The sequence below is a fragment of the Malaclemys terrapin genome, chromosome 2 (genome assembly GCF_027887155.1).
Source record: "Malaclemys terrapin pileata isolate rMalTer1 chromosome 2, rMalTer1.hap1, whole genome shotgun sequence".
Taxonomy (NCBI): Eukaryota; Metazoa; Chordata; order Testudines; family Emydidae; genus Malaclemys; species Malaclemys terrapin.
Genome location: NC_071506.1, coordinates 108,519,648 through 108,537,524, shown reverse-complemented (window position 1 = coordinate 108,537,524; position 17,877 = coordinate 108,519,648). Strand labels below are relative to the sequence as shown.

The following is a 17,877-nucleotide window of genomic DNA, read 5'->3' as shown; positions in this document are numbered from 1 at the left end:
GTAAAAGTATAATTAGTCAGGTCAAAAAAGAATTTGAAGAGCAACTAGCAAAAGACTCAAAAACTAAAAGCCTCAAGGAACACAAGGCTATTGTGGGGAAGCTAAATGAATTCTTTTCATTGGTCTTCACTACAAAGAATGTGAGGGAGATTCCCACACCCAATCCATTATTTTTAGGTGACAAACCTGTCCCAGATTTAGTTATCAATAGAGGAGGTTCTGGAACAAATTGATAAATTAAATAATAATAAGTCATCAGGACCAGATGGTATTCACACAAGAGTTATGAAGGAGCTCAAATATTAAATTGCAGAACTACTAACTGTGGTATATAACCTATCACTTAAATCATCTTCTGTACCAGATGAAAAGAACAGGAGTACTTGTGGCACCTTAGAGACTAATACATTTATTAGAGCATAAGCTTTCGTGGGCTCACTTAATCAGATGTAGTGATAATCAAGGTGGCCCATTTCAGACAGTTGACAAAAAGGTGTGAGGATACTTGTTAAGCAAAAGTTTTTCTCCTGCTGATAATAGCTCATCTTAATTAATTAGCCTCTTAAAGTTGGTATGGCAACTTCCACCTTTTCATGTTCTCTGTATGTGTATATATATATCTTCTTACCATATGTTCCATTCTATGCATCTGATGAAGTGGGCTGTAGCCCACGAAAGCTTATACTCAAATAAATGTATTCGTCTCAAAGGTGCCACAAGTACTCCTGTTCTTTTTGCGGATACAGACTAACACGGCTGCTACTCTGAAACCTGTACCAGATGACTGGAGAATAGCTAATGTGACACCAGTTTTTAGAAAGGCTGCAGAGATGATCCTGGCAATTACAGACCATTATGCCTAACTTCAGTACCAGGCAAATTGGTTGAAACTATAGTAAAGAACAGAATTATCAAACACATAGATGAACATGATTTGTGGGGAATAGTCAATGTGGCTTTTGTAAAAGTAAATCATGCCTCACCAATGTATTAGAGTTCTTTGAGGAGGTCAACAAACATTTGAACAAGGGTGACCCAGTAGATATAGTGTACTTTGACTTTCAAAAAGCTTTTTACATGATCCCTGACCAAAGGCTCCTAGGCAAGTAAGCAGTCATGGGAGAAGAGGGAAGGTCCTCTCCTGGTTCAGTGACTGATTAAAAGACAGGAAACAAAGGGTAGGAATAAACGGTCAGTTTTTAGAATGGAGAAAGGTAAATAGTGATGTCTCCCAGGGATTGGTACTGGGATTAGTGCTTTGCACCATATTCATAAATGATCTGGAAAAACAGGTAAACAGGGAGGTGGCAAAGTTTCCAGACAATACATAATTACTCAAGATAGTTAAGTCCAAAGCAGACTGTGAAGAGTTACAAAGAGATTTCACAAAACTGGGTGGTGGGGCAACAAAATGGCAGATGACATTCAATGTTGATAAATGCAAAGTAATGCACATTGTAAAACATAATCCCACTTGTGCATACAAAATAATGGGGTCTAAATTAACTGTTACTATTCAAGAAAGAGATCTTGAAGTCACTGTGGGATAATTCTCTGAAAACATCTGCTCAATGTGCAGCGGCAATCAAAAAAGCTAACAGAATGCTGGAAACCATTAGGAAGGGGATAGATAATGAGACAGTAATATCATAATACCATTATATAAATCCATGGTGTGCCTACAGCTTGAATATTGCATGCAGTTCTGGTTGCCCCATCTCAAAAAAGATATATTAGAATTGGAAAAGATACAGAGAGGGGCAACAAAAATGATTAAGGATATGGAACAGCTTCCATATGAGGAGAGATTAAAAAGACTCGGACTTTTCAGCTTGGAAAAGAGAAAACTAATAGGGATATGACAGAGGTTTATAAACTCATGAATGGAGTGGAGAAAGTGAATAAGGAAGTCTTATTTACACTTTCACATAACACAAGAACCAGGGGTCACCCAATGAAATTAATAGGCAAAAGGAAATACTTAACACGACACACAGTCAACTTGTGGAACTCATTGCCAGGGGATGTTGTGAAGGCCAAAATTATAACTGGGTTCAAAAAAGATTTAGATATGTTACTGGAGGATGGATTCATCAATGGCTATTAATCCATCCATCAATGGTCAGGAATGCAACCCCATGCTCTGGGTGTCCTTAAGCCTCTGACTGTCTTTGCAACTTTAATAATGTAATTTTAACATGATTTTTTTGTATGCATAGGTATACATTTATAAATGTATGCAAACCCACAACTGTATTAACGCTTAAAATTTGAAAGTTAATCTTTATCAATTTTTATAAAAATTCATAGGATGAAGTATAACTCTGAAAATCAACTCTGAAAAGTCTAGCAATGAGAGAGATACACAAAAGGAGAATGAGCATACATTCAACAGTCCTCCCAAATAAGTATGAAGGCATATTGCCAACCTGAATTACATGATGTACAACACATTTCATCATAAAGAGAAGATTGCAGATTAACTTTGATAATGTCCCTAGCTTGTTTCTTTCTCATTTTTTTCCCACATCCATTAAGACATATAGAAATACCATACCAGATCTCATCTGTGGTCTGGCACTTTTCCTGCAGCAAGGCGGAGAAGAGTACTAGCTGGCTCTATGTGACAAACACCTCTCAGGGATGGTCTAGATCAGTGGTTCCCAAACTTGTTCCGCCGCTTGTACAGGGAAAGCCCCTGGCAGTCCGGGTCAGTTTGTTTACCTGCCACGTCCGTAGGTTCGGCTGATCATGGCTCCCACTGGCCGTGGTTCGCTGCTCCAGGCCAATGGGAGCTGCTGGAAGCGGCACGGGCCGAGGGACGTACCGCCAGGGGCTTTCCCTGCACAAGCAGTGGAACAAATTTGGGAACCACTGGTCTAGATAATACTTAGTCCTGCCATGAGTGCAGGGGACTGGACTAGATGACCTCTCGAGATCCCTTCCAGTCCTATGATTCTATATGGTATAGTATGTACCACTGCTGGTTCACTGGATGAACAGAGCACCTGTACAGGGAGTATGGATCCTCTGAATTCATCACTTCTGTTGCATACAATCTCAGGTTCAGGAGTTAGAATCTAGTTTGCAGCCTTCTTTTCTGCAGCACTGTCATGCCCTTAGTTGCCCTAATTAAGCAAGCTGAATAAAATTAACAGCGTAATAAGATTCAGATTTGAAGTTGCACCTGCAATTTCTATTTGTAATTTCAGATATTTTTCTTCATGGGGAAATCACTTCATATTCAAAACATTTCATTCATGTGAGGGGATGAGCAGAAGGCAGTAACATTTCAGGAAACATGTGCCAACAGGTCAGCTGCTATACAATCCACTATCCTAAAGCTGGTTAAGTGGCAACTGGAGGACTGTGCATGAGTATCACATACACCGTTATATCCCTCTTACTTTTATCTTGTCAGGAATCAGATGGGAATTATAATTACAAATAGCAGAGATGTCAAAATAAGAAGGTTGGGATATGTATTGGTTGGAATTTGACAGGGTTAAAGTAGTCACCTGCAGTTCAACTGAGACTCAGATGGGAAGTAGGAAGTGCTGTGCTCAAGCTTCCTGTATAAATAAATGCAGCTTTCCCACAGCTACTGCATACAAGCTCTGACGTGCTTTTTAAGATATAATGGCAACGTGCTCTTAATAGCAGGGAGGAGATTGTTCATCAGAGTGGCGAAAGGGCTGGGAGACAAGTCCTGTTACAGTCCTAACAAAGTGTAAAGCTGTCAGCTGCACGGAGAAAGAGAGGAAGGGTGAGGGAGAGAAATCTGTTTTTGCTTCAAATTGTAAATCTACAGTGATTGTGATATTATGAATCTTAGGAGCCTTGAAGTGTGAGTGAAGGTATTGAAAAGTCAAACAGCTGGGAGTGAACAGTACTCTCCTTGCAAGGTATGTTGGAAGATAGCTCTCTTGCTCTCTCTTTTCTTAACCTACTTTTCCTTACAGTGAGAGATTGAAAAGTCTAAATGATTCTGTATATAATGCTTGTCAAACAAGAAAGAGGAAAGAAAAGGGAAAGGTTAAATAACTAGAAAACATTTATGCATGATTTTAACTGAAATCTGTAACCACATGGTGCATAGAACTATCTGAGGCAAAGAGAATTCTTGGATGCTTGGCTATTACAAGCATAGAAAATTAAATATGCATTTGGTTTGCTACAAAAGAATGAAATTAGTTTTGACAGTGTAACTTTTTAAAGCATCTGCATGATGGGTTTGTTTGAAAATGCTGCAGTATTAGGATGTATTTGTGTATGTGAAAGCAGTGGAGAAAATTGCATGATATCATTTAGGCTGATCTACAATAGCTTACATACAATAACTTGTTTCACATTGAAAACATACATCTGAATGAACTGAAGGGAGACTGGGCTTGAAATGCACAGATTTCCTGCTGTTTTAAAAACATTCCATATATCACAGCATCATGTAGCTCCTACCGGGAAAACAGACTATAGACCTGAATGCTAAGTATTGGTGTAGTCTTCTAATTCCATTCAGAGTTTAAGGATACCTAGATTAGGCACATAAATGCTAAATGAACAATACATGTGGATCAAGTTTTTTACACTAAACAGAAAGGAAAACTGTATGTTTACCAATATAAAAATATAGTGTTCTCCTTTTCTCAGTACAAGGGTTTCTCAGTACAAGGCTACCTCAAAAATAAGGCTGCTGCACTCTAACTTCTCATTATAAAGCTCCGGATTATAAAAAAAATATGAAGGCATTCTGCCTTCTTACTGTGTGTATAACCTTTATAGCAAATCCTTCACTGTAGAATGCAAAAATCCACCTCCAGGGAGCACTATAGGTAGTTAAATATTTAGAAGGACTATAATTAAGGAATTAGTGTAACATGGCTTGCCATTCTTTTGGTAAATAGACACTGAATATTTTTGAAGAAATGGATTTAGCCTAGACACAGGCTAGGACTGAAATACCTACATGTACCAAAATAACCTACCAGGAGTAGGTGCAGTAACATGACCTGTCAGGTAACTCTCAAGCTGAAGGTGAGTGCTTTGGTTGGGGCTGGCTTGCCTTAGAAGTCTAAGCATTAGGTTTGGAGTATCTAGATACCTTGAAACAAAAGTTTCAAAATCTGGCTGAGTTGGTGCAGCCCTTTATCTCTTCTGAGCTAGATACATTGGCCTGATTCTTCTCTCACATAGGGTTTGGCTACATAGGAAACTGTATAACCCCCTCCCCCACTGTCTGGACACTCTTATTCCGGTAAAAAGAAGAACAGGAGTACTTGTGGCACCTTAGAGACTAACAAATTTATTAGAGCATAAGCTTTCGTGGACTACAGCCCACTTCTTCGGATCCGAAGAAGTGGGCTGTAGTCCACGAAAGCTTATGCTCTAATAAATTTGTTAGTCTCTAAGGTGCCACAAGTACTCCTGTTCTTCTTTTTGCGGATACAGACTAACACGGCTGTTACTCTGAATCTTATTCCGGTGTAACAATGGCTTTTTTGGTACAGCTTAACCTCCTTAAACCCCCCCAAACGACATAAGCTAAACAAAAAAATAAAGCACTTTTATATTGTAATTAGAGTGCCCATATGTGGAGGCTGGGAGGGAGTGTGTATGTGTGGGGTTATACTGATGTAACTATAGCGATTTTAATTCACAACTTGGATTATACTGAATCTTTTTTCCCATGTAGACAATGCCTAAAACTGTTGTAATTGAGGAGTTTTCCATGAAAGTAATTGGAATTATACCAACGTCAAACCAGTGTGAGAGACAAATCAGGCTCATTTTGTTCCATGCAGTTTACTATTGGTAGGATATTAAAAAACAAGACCCTGTCTACTCTGCATGAATGTTAAAGTGTCTATGGTACTTTCTATATGACTAGAGTTTGGCTGGTGGCTAAAATTTCTATTCTCACCCTTGTTGAACAGCATACTGTGTACTGGTTATCACCCACAACTCATTCTCCATAGCAGAGACAGCTGCATTTCAGTAATATAGTGATATAGTGTGTGTGTGTGTGTGTGTGTGTGTATACAGCTGTGAAATGTTCTGGGTGAAAGGTGTAAGTATAAACCACTGGTATTGTTGTTTATTGTTGGTTCTCTCTCTAGTCAGGTTCTTGTATTACCCAGTGCCACAGCATATAAGGCCCAGATCCTTAAAGGTATTTAGGCTCCCAATGTCTATTGATTTTATAGACATTGGGAGCCTAAATACCTTTAAGGATCTTGCCTGAGTGCCTCACAAGTATTAGAAAAATGAAAGAGCAGTTTATCAGTGTTTTCCCTCCTGTTGGGAGAAGTAATTTCTCCTTATTATGATCCTAATACATTCAAAATAGTCCCATGGCAAGAAGTGAGTTACTTCATAAAGAAACAGAAAGAGCTTAAGAACAGGAGTACTTGTGGCACCTTAGAGATTTTTGCGGATACAGACTAACACGGCTGCTACTCTGAAACCAGAAAGAGCTATCATTTTAAACATGACTCCCAGTTCAATAGAACACCTCAGGCAATACCCATAACACGAATCCTTGTGGCTTCTTCCTGTGAGTATCCATGGAGGGAACTGCCATTGATTTCAGTGGGAGTCCCAAACACAGAGTGCCTAGAAGAGCAAGCCTGTGGAGTGAGGCCTTAATCGTCCTTAGAGCTTTAACTCCCCCCCCTTTCATGTTCTTTTGGGGTCAGGGGGAATGGAATGTGGGGGATAAAGTTTTACTTAAATATGTCTAAAACTACATAATGTCTAGATACGATCCAGATCAGATACACAAATACCTCCTGAGCTGGTAGCATAATGAAACCTAAGCCATTATTGCAGCCTCATGCTCCTACTTAGTTCACCTGTTCTTGTGGCATCCATCTACAATGTTGAGTCATCTCTGATGTGGAGCTGGCCTGCGTTCAAAGGGGCTCCCCTGCACAAATCAAAACAGAGGCTACCTTACCTTTCACAAGATTGTGAAAATGGCATCCACTGTACTCCCTCCTCTCATTGAGGAACCTCTGAGGAATGGGGACAACTTGTGCTTGCAGGCTCCATGCTTGCCTAAGCCTGACTGGGCAGTGCACTTTGCTATGGTGAGGAAAACCTGTAGGGCTAGGAACCTAGTTTAAAAATAAGCTGCTTTTTGCAAATAAAGGGAAACATCAAGCTAAACAAAACAGAATAGGTCATATAAGAAAAAAATAACCAGTGACATTGGACGCAGCCTGTATAAATATGTTTTCTATTGCAGCATAACTGAGCACCAGCACTGGATTTATGAGCCTCCACACCACACAGAGGGAAGTACAAGCTTGAGGGCCATCATACACTGCAAATTTACCCACTGTTTCACAAATATTTGCAGAGTTGCCTGTGCCAAATAATTTTGTGCTGATCCACGAAGAAAATTCAGTGTTCAGTTTTCCCTCTCTACTTCTCTCTCAGATAACTGGATTCAGTTCAGAGGGAACAGAGTGCCGGCAGACATTAAAACACTCGTTAAAAATAATAAACTATATGATCTCAAATCATAAAGGACCGGATCCGGCAGTCCTTAGTCTGGCAAGACTTCTGTTCATCTCAGGTAAAACTCTCATCAACATCAATGGGAACAGAGTTAACCAGACCTAAGTGCTTCTGAATATTCCACCACAAAGTGGAAATTTCAACTCATTAAGGAATGTGGGCTCAGACCAAACACAATTACATTCTAAATTAAAATTTCTGAATACCCATTCCTGCTTTGCTTAGATTATTCCCTCAGTGTATATAAGTATCTGCACAGGCAAATACACAGTGTTCTACTTCTGGTTTCTTTAATTGTATTGTATTTTCTTAATGATAACAGACTAGGCTTATTGAAGGAGCAGGTAGACTGTATTGTACCTCTGTCAAACAAACCAACCAACCAACCACCACCACCACCTCTGCTGAACAAATGGTTAGATAAGCACTGTAATTAGAAAGCAATTCCGGCTTTAGACCTGATTCTTTAAAAGTACTGTGAGCCTATGTGTGCTACTAATCCTTGCTGTTTTCATTCATGTACAGTGTTGTGTATAGAATTGTTAACATCCCCAAAGCATGCTGTAATCTAGGGGCTGTATTTTTATAGAAACATAACTATAGACTTCAGCATTGCTCTGACTCGCTGTGCCTTTCAAATAAGATTTTGGGACTGATCCCGCAGTGTTTACTTATGATGTTAGTGGGATCACTCATGTGAGGGCTCCAGGGGGTAGGATTTTCAGAAAAACTCAGCGTTGCTCTAATTCTACTCCCATTGAAGTTAATGGTAAAACTCTTATTGATTTTAGTGGGAGCAGAGTTGGGCCACAATGCTGAGCATGTTGGAAAACCCAAACTTTTGTGTGTTTATACCCTGCTATTTGTTAAAGTACATCAGTGTGATGCTGTAACTAAGTAGACTTCCTTCCTGGAGGGATCTCTGACATGCCAGGCAGAGGGAGTTGTTCTGCAGGCTGTCTCTGAGTCTGAGGGAGACATGATCAGAGTATACAATCCTTTTGCAAGGAAAAAAAAAAATCATTGAGCTGTCATGCCCACATTCACTCCTACTTACACTGAAAGTCAATCCTGGTAGAAAAGCTCACAACAGATTTAATTGCACCCTTATCAATCTGCACTAGTAATGAGAATAAACTGGGGAAAGCATCTAGGAGTACAAGACATGAGCCATTAATAAAAGAGAGAATTTTCTCTGGATGGGTGACAGAAGCTTTTATATTGATGGTGGGTGATTTTTATTGTAATACAGATTATTATTTCATGACTTCAAGAGCCTAACTTTAGAGGCTTGAAAACCCTGTGTTTATGACATGATATGATGCATTATTACATGTTTGCAATTACTTCTCCTTTTAAAACCAAAGAGCTGTACCCAGTTTTGTCAGGGCTGAATTTTGTCCTGTGAGGTTGTCTCTATTTATGCTTTAATATGGTGCCTATCACCATGGCTAAGGGGTAAAATTCTTTGTTCTTGTAATTATGGTTGCAGATCATGAAAAGACTGTTAAAGCAATCACATTAAATTATCTTTGCAGTTTCCAAGACCCTATATGTATACATTAAAACAAAAATACAAATTTTGAAACAATTAGGGTAGATGCTAATCATTTTTGGACAAAAAATAAATTCCCAGGCTATTTTAAAATGATAAATTTAGGGACAGACCATCAATGACACAGGTTACTCCTAAATAGGGGATGGGAAATTCCATGAGATTGCACTTGTGGAAACTTGGAAACATTCTCATGGTGGGGGGAGGATGTTTTTGCTTACCCCCTGCAGAAGTGGCAGGGGATTAAACTGGGGCAAAATGAGCAAATCCTGGGGACCATTTACCTTTACACTCCCTTCCAGACCCTTCCCAGCACAGCCCCATTCTGCTAAAGTATTCCCTGCTAGCCACTGACTCTGGAACCTTCCACAGTGGATTTCCACAATATGGAGGAAGACAGGGTAAGATAACACTAACAGAATGCCAGTCATAGTCAGACAGTTGCAAAGAAAGGTATTTCTGTGGAAAGGGATGGATGCTCAACTTTCTGACGATCAGGGATTTAGGGTTGGAGCCTTGAAATGTGCGTGCTCCCTTAACTTTGTTCTCCCATGGAAGCCAATGGGAATACTTGCATGAGCAAAGTAAACATTGTGCACAAAAGCTTGCAGAAGCTGGCTCTTAGTTAACAAACACTGTGAGGCTTTCAAAGATGGAACCTAGCATGTGCAAATATGTACCATACATCTTTCTGTTTTCCTTTGATACTAAGTTTCTAGTGTACCCACGACTTATTATTTATTTGCATTGCGGTAGCACCTTGGAGCCCAAATCATGGACCAGGATCCTATTGTGCTAGGCACTGTACAAACCCAGAACAGAAAGACTGTCCCTGTCCCAAAGAACTTGCAACCTAAGTACAAGACAGGAGACAAAAGCTGGATACAGACCCAGATGGGGAGCACAAGGAAACAATGAGACAATGTTGGTTGCATGTTCAGCAATGGTCTCAGCACACCAGCTTCCTAATCATTGTCAAGTTCTTTAGATGAAGTGTGATAGGAAACTGTCAGGCCTTTCTGTATAGCTGATAAAATGCAGAGCAAAGTGTGTCTTGCTCTGTAAAAGTAAATACAGTAACTCCTCGCTTAACGTTGTAGTTATGTTCCTGAAAAATGCGACTTTAAGCGAAATGATGTTAAGCGAATCCAATTTCCCCATAAGAATTAATGTAAATGGGGGGGGGGGGGGTTAGGTTCCAGGGAAATTTTTTTCACCAGATAAAAGTCTATATTATATCTATCTATCTGCACACAGTATAAGGTTTAAACAAACAGTTTAATACTGCTCACAGCAATGATGATTGTGAAGCTTGGTTGAGGTGGTGGAGTCAGAGGGTGGAAGAGGGAGGGATATTTCCCAGGGAATGCCTTGCTGCTAAATGATGAACTAGTACTTGGCTGAGCCCTCAAGGGTTAACACATTGTTGTTAACGTAGCCTCACACACTACAAGGCAGAAGGCAGCACAAATGGAGGGAGGGGAGACAGCATGGCAGACAGAGATAGAGGCACAAACCCTGTGTGTGTGTGTGTGTGTGAGAGAGAGAGATGTGCATTGCCTCTTTAAGTATGCTGACCCCACTCTAAGTATATTGCCTTTTTAAGTAGATCAGCAAGTTGAGACAGCAGCTGCTGTCAGCAAGCTCCTTCTGTCCTGAGCCCTGTCCTGTCCCCCCATGCTCTATGGAGATGGAATAAGAGGGGGGCAGGAGCAGGGGGGAGAGGGACACCCTGACATTGGCCCCCCTCTTTTCCTCCCCCCCTGCACTGTAAGCAGGAGGCACCCTGGAGCAGCTCCAAGGCAGAGGGCAGGAGCAGCACATGGCAGTGTGGGGAGGGACAGCTGAACTGCAGACAATTGATAGACTGCTGGGTGGCTGCCGCACAGGGAACTTAGGGGAGTGGGGAGCTGATAGGGGGGCTGCCGGTCCACCCTCGTTCCAAGCCCCCATCAACTAGCTCCAACGGGCTGCTCTTTCTGCAAGCAGTGGACAAAGCAGGCAGTGCCAAACAACTTTATGAGGGAGCATTGCGCAACTTTAAACGAGCATGTTCTCTAATTGAACAGCAACGTAACAATGAAACAATGACTTTAAGTGAGGAGTTACTGTATTAAAAAAAAGGCAAGAAATTACTATGTTACCGTAGTACAACAGTACAGTATTTATCATACTTACCAAAGAATAATTGCTGTTAGAATATGAATATTTAATCTACCAGTTAACATCTCTCTTTAGACATTCTGTGTTTTTTCAGAATCACAGCGTCCTTCCACCAATGGACTGCGTATGCAGCTCCTGCCAGAGATTAAAGATGCCTTGCCTTGGCAGAACCACTGAGGGAGGGTGATGGATGGAACCATGCTCTTAGGAAGCCAGTGTGCTGGAATAATTTGTATGGTGGGGGTGGCTGAGAGCCATTGAACCAAACTGTAAACCTGGTCTATGATGGAAACCACTTCAAGCCAGGGGGTGTGGCAGCACCCCCGAACCCGTAGTTCCGGCACCCCAGTTCCCATGCTAGGAAGCTAGGGTCTCAGAATTGATGCACAATTGATGCCTCTAGCAGAACCATCTCCTTCCCTCTCCCTAGGATCCATGGTGTTTGAGGTCTGGACCCACGGTTCATTCCACAAGCAGGCTGGGAGGGAAAGGGAGAAAACTGCAACTCAAACACCTGACGGAACAATGAGAGGGAAGCCTTAGTGAGGAAAGCCTTACTGAATTTTTCTCCTCTTATCCCTTCCTGCAGATTTTACCATAGAAGGGACTGATCCCTCCCTCTCTCTCATCCTTTATTTTTTACTTAGGCAAATTCCTGATGAAATTGGTAAGAGATTGACTGAGGAAAGATTTCAGGATTTCCTAAGGGTACGTCTTCACTTACCGGAGGGTCCGGCGGCAGGCAATCGATGTTCTGGGATCCCGATAAATCGATCCCGGATCGATCCCGGAAGTCGACGCCGGTACTCCAGCTTGGCGAGAGGAGTACGCGGCATCGACGGGGGAGCCTTCGTGCAGCGTCTGGACCCGCGGTAAGTTCGGACTAAGGTACTTCGAATTCAGCTACGTTATTAACGTAGCTGAATTTGCGTACCTTAGTCCGAAGTGGGGACTTAGTGGGGACCAGGCCTAAGAGCAGTAACAAGAATCGTGGGGGGTGACACTGGTTATTTCCATAAATGTTCAAACATTTAATAGAAATGTATCATTTTGTAGCTATCTCAGGGCCAAAGCTTACAATATCAACTGTTTTTAATGGGCTAAATTCATTCCCAGTCAAATTCCACTATGGTGAATGGAATTACCCCAAATTTTTGGTATAACATTTTCAAAAGTGCTTAAGTGATTTAGATCCCTATCTCCCATTTTCAAAAGTGAATTAGGCACTTAGGAGCCAAAGTTTCATTGAATGGCAATAAGACTTAAGCTCCTAAGTGTCTAAGAGTATTTTTGCACTTCAATTAAATACTGCACCCCGTGAGGGGGAAGGGTCCCAGAGCTTGGGCTCCAGCCTGGGCCCGAAAGTGTGCACTGCAATTAAACAGCCCCTTAGCCCGAGATCCACAAGCCTGAGTCAGCTGACATGGGTCAACTGTGGGTTTTGAATTGCAGTGTAGACATAGCATAAGTCACTTTGGCACTCTTGAAAATGTTGCCCTTGATCCAATCTGTTTAAAAATAAATTAAAACTTCCTAAATTACCTTGAACAGCATCCTTTTGTCTAAAATGATGAGTGGTATATTTTAATATATTATGGAAAACTATCATTTGCTTTTGTTAATTATAAAAACGTAAGTCTGAATGGTGAGTTCTTTGGGTAGTGAAGTGTTTTTTGTTTTGTTTTGTTCTTAACACTCTGAGTACATTAAAATAATTGTTTGGGAAGTCGTAGTTTAGCATTAACAAATATTATATGATGTCAGTCTGGATTCATTTAGCTCTAATTTTTAGATTTGAATCATATTCCTATGAGCAATTCTTAGAATTCCTGTTATTGTGAATTTGTTGGTACTTCATATTTAGAAAATACTTGGAAATGTTATGTGTATATATTAGTTTTTCCTGTTTGCTGCATATCCTTCTGGCCTTGCTTCTTAGTCACTGAAATACAGGCAGTAGGAATAGCATGAAATATGATGGACTTGCTCCTATTTCCACGGAAGTCTCTGGGAATTTTACCATTGATTTCAGTGTTAGTAGGATCGGGCCCATAGACACCTGCCACATGCTGCTTTCACTGCAGTGCATTATGAATATATAGATATGCTCTAATTCAGTGGTTTTCAAACTTTTTCTCTGGCGACCCAGTTGAAGAAAATTGCTAATGCCTGCAACCCAACAGAGCTGGGGATGAGGGGTTTGGGATGTGGGAGGGGCTCAGGGCTGGGGCAGAGGGTTGGGGTGCAGGAATGAGGCCTGCAGGGTGGGGCCAGGAATGAGGGGTTCACAGTGTGGGAAGTGGATCTGGGCTGGGGTAGGAGGTTGGAGTGTGGGAGGGGGTCAGGGCTCGGCTCTGGGGTGGGGCCAAAGATGAGGGGTTTGGGGTGCAGGAAAGGGCTCCGGGTTGGGGGGGGCTCATGGCTGGGGCAGGGGATTGGGGCACGGGCTTACCTCGGGCGGCTCCCGGTCAGCGGGGTTGCTAAGGCAGGCCTTCCTGCCTCTCCTGGCATCGCGGACTGCGCTGCGCCCCGGAAGCAGCCAGCAGCAGATCTGGCTTCTAGGTGGAGGTGCGCAAGTGGCTCCGCATGGCTCTCGCCTGCAGGCACTGCCCCCCCCCCCCCAGCTCGCATTGGCTGGTTCCTGGCTAATGGGAGTGCAGAGCCGGTGCTTGGGGCAGGCGCAGCACGCAGAGCCCCGTGGCCCCCCTGCCTAGGAGCAGGACCTGCTGCTGGCTGCTTCCGGGGTGAAGCGCAGTGTCAGAACAGGTAGGAACTAGCCTGCCTTAGCTGGGCAGCACCGCCGATGGGACTTTTAATGGCCTGGTCAGCGGTGCAGACCAGAGCCACCATGACCCAGTGCCTTCCATTCCGTGACCCAGTACCGGGTCGTGACCCACAGTTTGAAAACAACTGCTTTAAATCAACCACAAGGTTATTGGTCTCCATTCAGGAATTACTGGATGAAATTCAATGGTCTTTGTGTTGGATGAGATGATTGTAACGCTCCCTTCTGGGCTTAAAAATCTGTGAAGAATGCTGTTTGGTGACTGTCCAGTAGGGAGATGTCAGAAAGACCATTTCCCAGATATGCAATTCAGTTTAGTAATAAAAAGAAGCCTCATTTTCTTCTGGCCAATTACCAACGCTGTGGGGCAGTGATCTGGAGGAGCTTCTCTTAGCTTTCTCTCTCATTTGCATAGCGGCAACTCTCTTTTAATGATAGGCTACTGATTAGTTTTTAAAATCTTAAATAAAAATAGGAACAATAAAACCCAACTGCCTAGGTTTTCCCTCTGATTCCTAGTGGCAGGTATAATAAAAGACACCCTCCCCATCATTATAATGAGCATTAATTGGTACCTATGTGGTTGCATCTGTTCTATGAATGCTGAATTTGATTCATTATGTTCAGTCAAGATCAATTATCCCCTTCTCTAAGTAGGTCTTGAAATGATAAGGAGTTGTTACAAGTTACTATGAAGAATCAGTGTTCTAAAATGTCCTATGTTATGGACAGCCTTATAGAAATGCTATAGTACGCTACAGTTATGCCCACAAACACTGCAGCAACACCGTGATTTGGATAAATACTGTATTACCCTTCCATTTTAATTAAAGTATATCTACTTGTTGCAAGGAGGCCACATCCCATTGGGATTTGCCATGATGAGGGTGATGATATCTATTTGTTCACAAGGGCTCTGAAACTAGGAAGCTGTTAAAATGTATGCTTCAGGTATCCTAAAATGCTAATAGAACAATAGAAGAATTGATTATCTATCTATCTATCTATCTATCTAATATTGATTTTATATTTTATACCTAGCAGGAAGCTAGTTAATGTAACAGACTGTGAGTGAACTAATTCAAAACACTTTCAGTGTCAGAGCATTCCCACCCACTGCATTCTTTTTAAAGTATTTTATTTATTTTTGGTTGCCAGCACGAAATGAAAATACTTTGTATATCTAGTGCCTCTTGAACAGCAGCTGAAGTGCTTAATTTTTCAACCATTCCCAATGGAAACAAATGAGATAAATTGCTTTTGTTTATTATTTTATACCAGACAGCATGTTTTTGCAAGCTCCTTGATCTTTAAACATCTTTTCTTAAAATAAAATTTTTACAGAGCAAAAGACCCATCATGAAAGAGATTACAGATCTGCTAGCTTTGATTTCCTAGCACTGCATAATAAGAAGAGGTTTAGAACGAATTCTTTTCCTCTTTTTTTTTTTTTTTTTTTTTAATATTACTACGGTCTTAGCGGCATTTTACAGGATCCAGAGAAGGAGCTGTTATGTATCAATGCTTGCTGTATTCCCAAGGCACAGATTTAAGATGCTAAATCAGTCTGAATGCAATAGTTTACAGTTTAAATCAGACCTTCAATCTGTGGTGTCAATTGTCTTTTTTGAGCCCCCCCATTCAGCAAAGCAGCAAAGCACTTATTTAACTTTAAGTAGGTGAGAGCATGTCTACCCTTGAAAGCTGTTGCAGGTTCTGTGAATCTGAGTTGTATGAGCAGTGCACCCACACCACATAGTTATCCCTGGTTAAGCTACTTCCCTTGGTGATCATTGCAGCCACAAAGGTCTGTGTTGTTTCAGATTAAGTGCTCAGCATTCTGGGCAGTCATTCCATGGTGCATTGCTCTGGAGCTAGGCTGTATGGGTTACCTACTGGAATGCACCGGACTGGAATTATGGGACTTGGGGTCAAAGTAAATAGTTCCCATGATTACTCTTGTTTCAGCTCCGCATCCTTATTGTTACAAGCCAGCACCATTTTCAAAGCGCTGTCATGCAGCATGGAGGAAACATTGCTGAGTGTTCTGATCTTTATGGTGCTGAATACAAAAAGGCTGCTGCCATATATCTCAAGTCATACAATGACTTTAGAACCAGTGTGATACAGCACCTGAAAGGTGGTGGCTGAAATTAAGCAGACACTTTTGCGTGAATTTTTCCTGGAGCAGCTTCACTCTTTGGACCATTGCTTTTGATTTCAGACAACTAGCAGTGACCGGTGGGACACAGTAGTGCTGCAGACCTGGGATGATCCGCATCAGAACTACAATGTCAAAAGCAACTTTCCTAGACATTTGTGCAGAGCTTGCTCTGGAACTGCAGTGGTGGAACAGTTACATGAGAGCTCCCCTCAATGTAGAGAAGTGTGTGGCCTTTGCAATCTGGAAGCTTGCTAGTAGAAGCTAGTGTCTAACCAGTTTGGTGTTGGTAGATCAACCATTGGGGTTGTTGTAATGGAGGTGTGCACTTTGCTATCAAGAAGGTGCTGTCTCCCTGGCTCATAAGTCATGACAATGAATAGAATATTATTGATGGATTTGCATTGTTGAGGTTCCTGAATTGCAGTGGAGCCCTTGATGTGACCCACATGCCTTTTCTTTGCTCCCCCACCAGGCTCAGGGTTCATCAACAGAAAGGGCTATTTCTGTAGGGTGCTGCAAGGCCTGGCTGATCACCATGGAAGGTTCACCAGTACTAATATGGGATAGTCTGGAAAGGTTCTTGATGCCAGGATCTTTAGAAACTGTAGACTGTTTTCTGCAATGAAAAATGGAATTCTTTCTCCGAGGATCACTATGGACATTAGGGTGTTGCTCTTCTTCCTGTCATTCTGGGAGATGTAGGTGCCTGATGTCAAGACTGGAGACTGATGAACAATATCTGCCTTGTATGTTAGGTTGCGCAAAACACAGTAGGAAGCAGCTATGTGAGAGCGAAGAAAAGAGCCTTGCTGATGTGTGGGAGGAGATGCTGAATGTTTTGAACACCCAGAGAGGTGGCCTTTACGAAACACCGCAATTCGTCAGGGACACAGGTTCAAGGATGTATTAGGGTCCTACTTTGAGGAGCAAACTAGTGAAGAATGTATATGTCTGATTAGTGCATGTCTTGACATTTTATATATAGTGGTGGAAGGGTTTTAGTAGAGTCCAGATGGGGATTTCAGTACACTGTGCAAAGTATGAAAGTAATGACATTTTCAATGACTTTTAAATAAATAAAAATGACACCAAGCTGAACAATGTTCAATAAAGGTTTTTACAATTCACAAACATAACATGATGCAAAATAATAAAAAACCCCGTGCAAAAATGAAAAAAGGAGAGAGAGAGTCCTAAGAACTCTGAAACATGTGCTTTTGAGGTCACAGATTTGTGCACCTGGGAAGGTCCAAAATGTTCTCTACGTCTTGTGGTATGCAATGGTGGTAGAAGGGCCTTTCCTTTGTGGATGTGGGGGATAAAAGGTTCTCCCAGCATATGTTTTTCTCCTTGTTGCCTTGTGGCATGGAATGAGGAGGAAAGGCTCTTTTCCTTGGAGGTAGTAAAGTGAAAGGGGATCCCAGTGAGCAGAGTTATCAGAGGAAGAGGGAATCAGGAGACACCTAGGATGTGTCACTATCCTTGAACATGGTGCTACTGTGTTCTCCATCCCAGTAGGGTTCTCCATCATCCCCAGCAGGTGTTCCTAACAAGTCCTGGCCTTCTCTCACTCCTCTTTATCAGGCTTAATGCAACTTACTCTCCTCTCCCTGATCTTTTTATCCCACTTCTGGATTGTGGATGCTAGGTTGGTAAACACTTCATCTCTTGACTTCCTTTTCCTCTTGC

At 41.8% G+C, this 17,877-nt stretch overlaps 1 protein-coding gene across 9 annotated transcripts in view; it reads left to right on the top strand.

The window, feature by feature from the left end:
* RNF144B (ring finger protein 144B) overlaps positions 1 to 17,877 on the top strand; it is a 132,135-nt gene that overhangs the window by 50,137 nt on the left and 64,121 nt on the right. For 2 of the 9 annotated variants that reach the window (XM_054019750.1, XM_054019748.1), the window contains exons 1-2: positions 3,611 to 3,905; positions 11,887 to 12,111. The exons of 2 other annotated variants lie outside the window; for them this stretch is intronic. Coding sequence is in view for 3 of the 7 variants with exons in the window: in XM_054019748.1 (XP_053875723.1) it covers positions 11,989 to 12,111 (123 nt within the window). In the remaining 4 variants the exon portion in view is untranslated. Of the gene's footprint in view, positions 1 to 3,610; positions 3,906 to 4,957; positions 5,035 to 7,440; positions 7,580 to 11,886; positions 12,112 to 17,877 lie in introns of those variants that run through there. 5 more of the 9 variants (XM_054019754.1, XM_054019756.1, XM_054019749.1 and 2 more) reach the window with 5 other exon arrangements.